The 11,203-nt window shown below is 48.0% G+C and overlaps 1 protein-coding gene across 1 annotated transcript; it reads right to left on the bottom strand.

The window, feature by feature from the left end:
- Nucleotides 1-3,545: 3,545 nt before the first annotated feature.
- Nucleotides 3,546-7,893, bottom strand: LOC123084863 (type I inositol polyphosphate 5-phosphatase 4). Its single transcript, XM_044506395.1, has 11 exons — nucleotides 7,356-7,893; nucleotides 7,000-7,268; nucleotides 6,787-6,891; nucleotides 6,188-6,697; nucleotides 5,916-6,051; nucleotides 5,584-5,774; nucleotides 5,380-5,488; nucleotides 4,977-5,125; nucleotides 4,589-4,895; nucleotides 4,291-4,511; nucleotides 3,546-4,207 (listed from the first exon to the last, which is right to left on the bottom strand). Exons 1-9 carry the CDS (start codon nucleotides 7,389-7,391, stop codon nucleotides 4,649-4,651), a joined length of 1,752 nt encoding a protein of 583 aa, XP_044362330.1. The 5' UTR covers nucleotides 7,392-7,893; the 3' UTR covers nucleotides 3,546-4,207; nucleotides 4,291-4,511; nucleotides 4,589-4,648.
- Nucleotides 7,894-11,203: the final 3,310 nt, after the last annotated feature.

Below are 11,203 nucleotides of genomic sequence, written 5' to 3'. Positions count from 1 at the left end.
CAGCAAGAAGGCCAAGTTAAATAAGCCGGTTGATGACTCCAATCCACCCGAGCCAGAGAAACAACAACAAGAGCTATCTCAATCAATTTCTAACAACATTGTTGATGATTTGCTACCACAGGATCATAATGCTGATATCAACCTGATGAATGATGACCCGTCTGAGGCTAACCTGCCAAGTCCTGCTAAAACATCCAGTCCTATTAAACCGGCGGAAGAAAAAGATGTTGATGTCATCATCACTGGCCATGGCTTCACAACTCCGGGTCGTCCTACCACCTTATCTAGGCGTGATGCCAAGGAAGAACTTAGTGCTGAAGATAAGGGCAAATGGAAAGTAGACTTGGAGAGCTATACTCATTTCAGCGCTAAGGACCTCCATTCAGGCTATTTGAATCGTCTATATACCAGTCGTGACTTCGAGGCCGTCTTAGTAAACTTAATGAAGGAATGCTATGAGGTAAACATTGCAATCCCTTTCACATAAGTATATTTCCCTTAGCCGCCAAGTTTATTGGATATGACACATCAGAATGTGCGGTAACTTTAATAGTTGTATAAATAAAACTCAATAGCCAAACGGATGATGATAATACTTCAACTCTACATATGTAGCCCCCAAGGGTCGGCTTAACAATTATGTTAAGTCGGGACTTCTGAATAGTAGAGATAAACATTGCATCCGTAGCCTCCAAGGGCCGGCTTAACAATTATGTTAAGGTGATACTTATCGCTTGTTGAAAAGCAACAACCCAATCTGCAAGCTTTATAAACCGGCTGATATTACTTATCCGAGTCATAAATATGGCTGAGAACAAAGCAACATACATTTGCCCCCAAGTACCAAGGATAATACTTGTATTATGCTTGGGACTTTGTAGTATTTGAAGAAGCGATGGACATTAGCCCCCAAGTGCCAAGTATAATACTTGTTATTATGTTTGGGACTTCGTATAAATTCATTGCTTTCTCACAAACTGTTTACCTCTTGCAGACTGATCTTAGCAGTAAAGAATCCCAAGTTGCTGACCTTCGGGAAAATATCAAATCTCAACAAGCAGAGGCCTCCAAAGCCAAAGATGAACTGACCAATGCATTAGCAGCCATGGAAAAATTGAAGGAAAGTTTAAGGCTAAAGAAGCAGATTGGGATACAGATAAGTTAGCCCTGCTGAAGAGAGCTGAGGACGCTGAGGCTGCGCTTAAGCCGGTAACTGAGGGGTTATCCGATTTAAAGCAGCAGATTAACCTTATGTCAGCAGCCATCTTTGGTAAGAACATACTTCCCTTGTATTTGTAAGAATCATATTAAAAGCTACTGCCGGCTTACTCATAACGTCATTTATGCAGGTTCTCGGAGCGCGAAGTTGGGCTCAGATATGCGCGTCCGACTTAAAGCTGTCTACACTCTTGTAGAGCAACTATATACTGGTGCCCAACGAACCATTGCTGCGACAATGCATAAGAAGTCTCCTTCAACACTTATCCAAGACACTCTGAATCAACTATCAGTGCTGCCTAGAAGGATTGAGGACTTAAAACGGGGAGCTGCTAGGGATGGCGCTTTAATTGCTTTAAGCCGGGCCAAAGCATGGCATGCCGATCTTGACCCATAAGATTTGGCTAACGGCTGCCCCAGTGTTAAGGAAGATGGATCTGATTTCAGTGCTGAATCTGATTTCATAGTTTAGTAAAACCCTACGTCCTGCTTGATTGTATTAGATGAGTATAGGGATTACAAGAGTTGATCTACCTCGAGACTGCAATGGCTAAACCCTAGTTGTCTAGCTTATGATTATTCTGATAGCCTCTACGGACTAAACCCTCTGGTTTATATACACACCGGAGGGGCATAGGGTTGTACAGAGTCGGTTTGCAGAGGAAGGAAACAATACATCCGGACACAAAACCTGTTGTCCACGCATATAGGAGTCCTACCCGGACTCGGGGGATAGTCTTCTACTTTATCTTCACGGCCCATCAGTCTGGCCCATATCAAATAGACCGGACACCCGAGGACCCCCTAATCTAGGACTCCATCAGTGGGTCCCTTGTGCTTGTGGTCACCGAAGCGGTGTTGCATCTCCTCCCTATAGGCGTCCGCAACAGGAGGATCATCGTTGTTTGTGCTGGTGGTGCCGTTGCCCGACGAGGAAGAGATGTAGCCGGCGCATGACCTTGCGGAGGAGTTGTTCCTCCGGGAAGACGGGCCGGAGCGGGCGAATGGTCGAGCTCTGTCTCCCTCTGCGCGGCCAACTGCCTTCGCCTCTGACTCTGACAGCTTGCATCCTTTTGGGAGCTGCGGGCACAAGCACCCAACGTTGCCCATGCAGAGCTGGTGTCGGAGGGGAAGGGGAGAGAGCCGCCCTGTTTCGGATCTGGAGCGGGACGGGCGTGCACAGGGCGCATTGCCGTGATGGGACCTGGAGGAGCTGGCGGTGCATGCCACGGAGCTCGAGATCCCGCAGTGTCCACCTGTGACCGCCTGATGGCCATGCGGAGCTCGAGCTCCTCGTTGTCTAGCACTTCGCTGCCGGAGCTCGAGTCCTCCTCCTTCACGAGTCCGCCCCAGTCCATCGCTGCTAGAGTTGCCGCTGAACTTGGCCATGGCTGAGGGGAGCGAAGAGGGTGAGAGGACTGAGAGGAGTGGGATTTGACTAGGGTTCGTCAGACCGTATGGGGTTTTTGTGGGGACAATGATGGGGACAGCATGGGCCATAGCGAGCCGATCCCATGTGGTGGTGGTGTTGGGGTGCGTCCGAGCCTCCTCATATCCATCCCACGTATGAGCTGGGGGTTGCCGGACAACCCGGCCGTTTGGGCTGGTTTTGGGGAGCCTTCTTGGGTGTTGTTTTTGGGTTTAGGCAGAGACCAAACACAACCCGTTCGGACATTTGGGGGCGGATGTGGGAGGTCCGGTTGTAGATACTCTTAGCAAGGTCCACATACTTGATGACATAAGTAGGTTTTGGGTAAAATTCACAGTTGTTTGCGGCCCGCGGAAATGATGGCTGTCGTTTCCTCCAGCTCACTCTTTTCAAGGTACTACACCAAGGTAACCTTGTGCTAACAGGCCAACCAGCAAAGGCTCTAGGGCTATAGCCAGTTCCTTCGGCTGAAAAAGTAGGCTAAAACTAAAAAGCTAATTACATAGAGCTATCAGCATGCTGAGTCTGAGATATGATCTGACAGCATTTTGGCACGCCGTAGGTTGGAGATCTGACAGTGTTTATACTGCTAAATCAAACCGCTTCTTTCTGCTGGTACGGCTGGGTCTCTCCTGGACAATGATTTGCTCCGAAAACAGCAAGCCCACACGTACTACAGTGACCCGAACCCTGAACCACCTGACCCGCAGTTCATCTTCAGGCTGCACCCACCACTCAATCTGCTCATCACGAGGCACTAGCAAATCAAATCATTTCCATGGCGTGCGTGCGCCAACACTTCACACAGTGTAAAACGTAAACGAAGGCCTTTCCGGCCGAGAACGCACAGTGCACTGCACTGCACACAAATTTTCCTGCATGCAGAGAAGAAGGCTGGTAGAAACGTGACAGGTAATACCACTACTGCTGCTGCCTTTTGGTCAGCTCAGCTGATTCAGACATTGCTGGTGAAGCAGAGCGTGAACAATGATGGCCATGGCCCCTCCCTATCTATGCGCTGCGCCCCTTTCCCATCCATCCATGGAGGTGAGATGAGATAGATGATATGAGGAGCAATGCAATGCAGGCATTCATTCATGGCCCCCGCTCCTTCTTTCTTTCTTTCTTCCCCAAGCTTTTATAAACTGCACGCAGAGGAGTGTAGACTGTGCAAAGGACTACTGCTACTGCTTGTTGTTGCTGTCTGAAACAGGGGGAAGAGAGAGAGAGAGAGAGAGAGAGAGAGAGAGGATCAACAATGTTGCTATACAATGTGCACATATGAAGAAGGGGAGAAAATAATCTGGTGCACTACTTCCGATGCCATCAGTAGCAGTATCTATCTTTGCTGGGGTGGCCGGCCATGGTCTCCTGGGCATATGGTTGGATCGTCGTACTGTCTCATATGGAAACAGACCATCTCGGTGCGTCATCTGGGTTCCCTGTTAGTGCTATCTTTGAAGTTTGAATTCAGTAAAATGAAATAATTTGAGTCTTCGTGGTCACTGGCTTGCAGTCTTTAGAGTATCTTGTGCGTGGTTCGGAGACCGCTGTCCTCACCTGCAAAACAGAGGACTGGTTAGGATCAGTAGTTCATTAGACGTATTGTTCACCATAAAAACTGTAAATCAACCGGAGCATACCTGTATTCTGTACTGAATTATTTGGATCCTGTGAAACTAGCCAAGCACTTGCTGCTTCTCTGAAAGTATCCAATGTGCAAGACTCTGATCGTGACAAATTCAGTCAGCTCTTTGTGCTTAGCAAACTAACTGTATTGATCAAGACATACGAATGCCATTCACCGATTTATCGGAAATTCAGAAGCTTGCATTTATGTCCAATTGCCCCTGTTCTCGCCAGCCTGACATAGGAAAGAGTATTAATATCTGTGAAGAACATACATTTAACTGCTAACTCAAACCACCCTCCAAACCCTACCTTGTCATCACAAGTTATATGACTGAACACTGGGTGTTTTCCCAAAGTTCATGGACCCTTTCAGTAGAAATTTAGGTCGGTGTAGCCATACGGGTTGATGTCGGTGTATCCGTAAGAGTAGGGCAGTAGCTCTCCGATGTCCAACTGCGAGCTTGAACAACTCATTTTTTGAATTCGGCTGTGGTTGATCGACTCCACCTCCGCACTGAATACGCTGTAGACTGGCCTATGATCTGAGAACCGAGACTCGCCTCGAACGTATGATAGTTGACCTAGGCCCCTTCCATACCACAAAATGCGATCGCACCTGCACGACAAGATCACTAAGTTCACTTTGAACTGTACAAAATCTGGCAAATATCCGGCACATTAGTGTAATATAATGTACCATGCAGGAGTTCTCCTCTTTTCCTTCTGGTTCATGTCTTCCCCGGCATACTTGTCGGAATTGGTCGAGTATTTGTATGTCGGTGGGAAGTATATCCTCCCCTCGTTCCACCCGGCAAACACCCGCCCACCTCTTTGTTCAATCCTTAGCTGAAAGTGTCAAGTTGACATGTCAATGAGATCATACTACTACAATGTCTGGTAATCATTTTCATAATGAGAACAACAAGAGCTCCTCGGCTTTTACCGACCGATTAGTAATGTTGCAACATGGTAAAGTAAAAGAATGACAAGACAAAAGCACTGATTGCCTGTGACACAACAATTTTACAGCTTTCCGGGGATCCCAACGGTACACACCACACATACACAAATTGTGCTCAAGAAGGTTTGCAAGCTCTCACCTGATCCTTCTCCAGCAATGCTTTCCAATTGCGCATCTCCACCAGGGCCTTCACTGACCGATAGGAAAGTGCGATTCGGTAATTTAGGTCCCCGAGCCAGATGATTCGACTGAAAGAAAAGGCGCGTTAAGGGCCCCAATATTGCACCAAATGCACATGAAAACAAGCTTTAGGGGACAATTCCAAGGTTCTGTGCTTGCTTACTCATGCTCTAAGATAGTTTCCGGTGAGCGCTCATACTGCCCGTAAACCATTGGGAACCTGGTCTTCCTGAGGATCTCAAGCACATCTGAGTTCCTCCGCATCTCGTCGCCTTCCTTCTGCCCCGACGTCAGGTGGCTGCAGACGAAGCAGAAGCTTGTTTGGTGCAATGTCATGCTAATCGAAATCGAACCCTGGAAAACAAATCCTTTGCCGGTTGAATACTATATCTAAGCTAACAATGCCTCTTGTTTGTGATCAATTCATAAAATGCAAAACATTATTGCAAAAATCATAATAACCACATAGCATTTGTGGTAGGAACAGTGACCAACCTTGTTCCCAAGGTAGCCCATCAATCCTCTGCCAACACAAGAAACCTTGAGATTTCTGATGTCATCCCTAATGTCCTTCCGAGCCCAAATCATCAGAAACAACCCCACCATTTGCTTGCTTGCAACCAGGCAATATCTGAAGAACATCAGATTGCAACACGGATCACAACACAGATTACCCACCACATCTATTTATGAGACCATAATGTACTTTGTCTCCATTAAAAATAGCATGTGTTGACAGAGTACATGGCATGGAACTTGAATCGTACCTAGTGTGACCAGAAGCTGGCCTATGGCCGTCGTCCAGGGACGGCGCGTGGCCGTACCCGTAAGACATGGGCGAGTACACCGTGCTGGGCGACTCCCCGGTGTTGTTGTCGTCGTCCGACGAGCCGCCCCACCGGCAGTGCGCCTCGTAGTCGCTGGGCCGGCGGGAGCCGTAGATCGCGCGGTCGCAGACGCTGTACCGGCGCTCCAGCCTGGGCTGCGGCGCCAGGGCGTCGCCCTCCATCCGCAGGCTCCGGCTGTGGAAGGACCGGCGGTGGAAGAAGGCCGCGTTGTTGGTCTGGTGCCTCGCCCCCTCGAAGTCGTCGTCCGCCTCCGCCACCGGTTCCGGCGGCGCCGGCGACGGCGTCCGGAAGCTCCCGTTGCCGCTGCCGCTGCCGGCGCCCGGCAGGTCGTTCAGCGTCCTCCTGATCAGCGACACCCACTTCCTCGCCGGCCCGTTGTCCTCCGTGCCCAGCACATTGCCGGCGTTCAGCGGCACGATCTCTTGGAACCTTTGGACGAACACCACGGCGGCACCGAAATTGTCAGCCCGAGCCGCAGCATTGAGGAATCCGGCACGGAGAAATCCGGGGACACGTACCCGAGGACGTAGATGTCGGCGGGCGGCGCGGCGTGGAGCCAGTCCTCGAGGCCCATGCCGCCGGGAGGGGATCGGCCGCCCACATTCCACGTAGCAACGAAGATCCTGCAGGCAGTTTCGTTCTTTTTTTAACTAACAAGGCCACACACACAGGAGAGCGGAGACGAAGATGGAATTATGTAATGCGAATGCAGGGGCGGGCGGCGGAGCAACCTGTAGTCCATGGTGACGGTGGCCTCGGCGGCGTCGAGGTCGATCTTGCCCCGCCTAGAGTGCTCGCGGCTCCGCCTGGACGGCCTCTCCGTCCGGCTCTTCTTGGCGGCGCTGGCCGGCTCGTTCCTGGCGAAGCTGCTGCCCCTCCACTCCTCATCGTCGCCGCCGCCTCTCCTCCCGGAGGCCGCGGCGGCGTCGTCGGCGTGGAAGTCGTGGGCCTTGCTCCTGATGTTGAACCACTTCCTGACCAGGCTCTTGGACCACGACAGCTACACGCCACAGCAACCGAACCGCATTCAGGCACAGGGAAACAGAGCAATCAGGAGGAAGAAGACAGAGGGATGGGAGGGCGGTACCTTGCTCTTCTTGGTGGTGTTGCAGCCATCTCTCATTGTTCCCTTCCTTCCTTCCTCAGCTCAGGGGAGCACAGCGGTCATGCAGCAAGCAGAGCAGCCCAGGGTCGAAGCTGCAGGTTGCTCGGGAGCGCGCGGGTTGGGAGGGGGCCAAGGAAGGAAGGAAGAAGAGGGAGGGGGTAGAGACAATGCGGCCACTGTTGGGCTACATGCACCCTATAAACAAAGATTGTGATTTGATGGAAAGAAGAGGGGGAGAGGATTGATGAGGATGGGAACAAAATGTGGATTCTCTCCTCCTCTTCTCTTCTCTCTGCGAGTGAGGAGGGCAGGCAGAGGAGGGGCTGGTAATGCCGTGGCGAGCTTACCGGCTTCCCAAGCAAAGGGGGAAGAAGAACCAAATACTACGACCCTACTCCAGTCCTACTAGTAGCCAGTAGCCTACCACACAGCTTATCTGAGGAGGAAGAGGGCAAGAAGAGTGAATCTTGAATGAAAGAGAAAAACTTGAGCCGTTGTGTGTGTGTGAGTGAGTAAGCGAGCTTGGCTCAAATACGTGCGAGGGTGGAAGGGAATAAAGCGCTTGCAGAGGAATCTCTAGGATGGTCAGTGTCCCTCTCTCTCTCTCTCTCTCTCTCTCTCTCTCTCTCTCTCTCTCTCTCTCTCTCTCTCTCTCTCTCTCTCTCTCTCTCTCTCTCTCTCTCTCTCTCTCTCTCTCTCTCTCTCTCTCTCTCTCTCTCTGCTTTTGCTCGCTGCCCTAGCAAGACCCAAGGAGGGCAGTGGTAGAGGGGCAAACCATGCATACCAAGCAATGCACTTCGGGGGAAAGTGTTACTGCTGCCATGCCATGCCAGTACTTAAGCATGTGACTGTGTGTGAGAGAGAGGGAGAGGACTTCCATTTTGGAGACAGAGGGAGATAGGTGCAGCGGCTGCTCAAATTTGGGAGCAAAAAATTGGGATTTCAAACCTCCACTATGTTGATTGTTGAAGTATATTGTCTATCTCTCTCCGTTAGTTCGGACTTTCGAGCATAAAGTCAAATATGATATCCGAATCAAGAGCTCTCAAGTTTAACACCGCGCCAACACAGTATTAAAAAGAAGATTCTGCGACCTACATCAATCCCACGTCTAAGCATGTCTGTTAGAAAGAAGAATACTGGTAATGATCTACGTTGTTTGGAGCAGTGTGCTACTACCACTACTCAACTCCTGGTGTTTCTCTCTCTCTCTCTCCCACTCGCCGTTAATCAAGCAGCAGAGCGCAAGAAAGAAAGAAAGGAAGGAGGGAGCCGCAGTCGAGTCGGGGAGGAACAAACGAAAAAGAGAAGAAAGATAAAGTGATGGGGCGAGGGGTGTGGTGTTGGTTCGGAGCGATCTTGGCTTTTTTCACGTTTCCGCATGCGTTTTTTTGGTATCCGTGTGTGCCCTAATTTGTTTGTTTTTCTTTGTTCTTTCCCCGGCCACTGTTGCTGTTTCCCGATACGCTGCCCGGCGCGCTTCGGTACTCGCTACTGATGACTGGTCTTTGCCTGCCTGCAACCAGAGGCTAGATCTTGTGCTCCTGTGCTCCTCACGTACGGCTGCGTAGGAGAATGTGAGCTGGATTGTGTTCACGCACTTTTCTGCGTGCCAAAAGATAATCTTCTTCGTCCAAGTACCGTCCTCAGCAGCTGGGCCACTGTATTATATGTATATTTGTTCCTTTCGGGAGGAGAAAAGGATAATACAATTATCGAAAAAAAAGAGTTTTGAGAGAGGAGAAAGGCAGGTGCAGCTGTGTTATTCATCTTGCGTTAGAGCAGTCGTGCAATATGAGTGCTCTTCAGAACTTCAATATGATATATTGACAATCTTTCTACAAAAGAAATATATTAATATTATGGAGATGTCAATTATACCCAGTCTCTGCAACAACGAAATGTCATAAATACATTTTAGATGCACACATCTCAAAAACAAAAGGAAGAAGAAGAAGAAAAGAAAGATCTCGTTACATTGATCAATTCCTTGTAACTGCAGCACGAACCACCACTAAGACAACACCCAAAGTCTAAATTCTCCAAAAGCGACGCCTCCAAGAAGGAAACAGTGCACAAGTGTTGTCGTTGCCCGATTATAGATTTTGGGTATCCACCCTGAAGAAAATCCATGCTCTCAAAATAATGCCTTCAGCAAGGCCATTGTGAGGCACAACCAATTCACGATGATGTATTGACATGACGCTTGTTGTGTGGGTACTCTGAGAGCGCACACTCATGCCTCTGGAATGAGTAGGTGGTGGAATGGAATGCGGATGGCTGGGGTTGCATGTTCTTGTAATATGTTCACTTTGAGGACTGATTATGCACAATTGGCCGAAGAACATCCCTAAATTTCAAACTAGCATCTCAATTTTGAATTTGCATGAGGCTCAAGATAAAGAGCATGGTGATCTAAGGAACCATGTCTTGGCAAAATAAGAGAAATAAATCTGTCTACTAGGTTCCATTTATTAGAAATAGAGATTTTTTTTTGGAAAAGGAGGATAACCCCGGGCCTCTGCATCAGAGTGATGCATGCAACCAAATTAGAAACAGAGAATGTTTGTCTGGATCTGATAAAGATAAAATTAGGACCCGCTTACCTGGCGAACGATAGCAGAAAGGGGGTGGCATTTGCGAATGATTTTGGTCGCATTTTTAGTTTGAGGGGTTGACAGTTTCTTCAGAGCGACATGACAATTTCTGTCAAAGAAGGCAATTTTCATTTTTAAACTTCCATCATTTGACTACTATCAAAAGGGATTCGCTTGCCACCACTCTCCCAATCAGTTAACTTTTCTGTAAAATTAAAAAACTAAGTATAACACGCGAGATACTAGTGCTATAGTGCTTAGGGTGTTGTCGGGCTTCTAAACTATGGCATCATAGAAAAACATCATGAAAAACCACAGAAAATCAAGTGGATTTGACACTACTCACCACCAGATTTGTCTCCTTTTGTTTTCTCATTGCATCTGTTTGGAGTTCAAATTTTGCATTGTCATACATATGCATTGCATCAATCCGCTATGTTGTTGATTTCTTGGCCCATGAGACCTATTGTCTTATTGTACCTACTCACTTCACCACCACTTCCCTAGTTGTTCGCAACTCAAGTAAAGCTATTATGCTCTTACCGTTGATATGTGTAGCTCTTCATAATCACATTATCTCTTTATATCAAACTATACAGTAGAAACCACTATCAGGATATTTCTTTGTACAGTTTAGAGATCGACACTAATAAAACTGGACACATTGAAATATAACGAACACTCACAAGATATTGGTGAAGCAAATATGCCCTAGAGGCAATAATAAAGTTGTTATTTATATTTCCTTATATCATGATAAATGTTTATTATTCATGCTGGAATTGTATTAACCGGAACTTGATACATGTGTGGATACATAGACAAAACACCGTGTCCCTAGTAAGCCTCTACTAGATTAGCTCATTGATCAAAGATGGTTAAGTTTCCTAACCATAGATATGTGTTGTCATTTGATTAATGGGATGGCATCATTAGGAGAATGATGTGATGGACAAGACCCATCTGTTAGCTTAGCATAATGATTGTCAAGTTTTATTGCTATTACTTTCTTCATGACATATTCCTTTGACTATGAGATTATGCAACTCCCGGATACCAGAGGAATACCTTGTGTGCTATCAAATGTCACAATGTAACTGGGTGATTATAAAGATGCTCTACAGGTATCTCCGAAGGTGTTTGTTGGGTTGGCATAGATCGAGATTAGGATTTGTCACTCCGAGTATCGAAGAGTTATCTCTGGGCACTCTCGGTAATGCACATCATAATAAG

The sequence above is a fragment of the Triticum aestivum genome, chromosome 4A, assembly GCF_018294505.1.
Source record: "Triticum aestivum cultivar Chinese Spring chromosome 4A, IWGSC CS RefSeq v2.1, whole genome shotgun sequence".
Lineage (NCBI taxonomy): Eukaryota > Viridiplantae > Streptophyta > Magnoliopsida > Poales > Poaceae > Triticum > Triticum aestivum.
Note: the sequence above shows the minus strand (reverse complement) of the source record. Positions and strands in the feature narration are given on the sequence as shown.

What these genes read in the sequence shown, in the direction of transcription:
- LOC123084863 (XM_044506395.1), bottom strand. Translation starts at nt 7,391, where the DNA reads ATGAGAGATGGCTGCAACACCACCAAGAAGAGCAAG. An exon ending in CATTGCTGGAGAAGGATCAG is followed by an intron (nt 5,126 to 5,379) that starts GTGAGAGCTTGC and finishes TGACACTTTCAG; the next exon opens with CTAAGGATTGAACAAAGAGG. An exon ending in AAGAGGAGAACTCCTGCATG is followed by an intron (nt 4,896 to 4,976) that starts GTACATTATATT and finishes CTTGTCGTGCAG; the next exon opens with GTGCGATCGCATTTTGTGGT.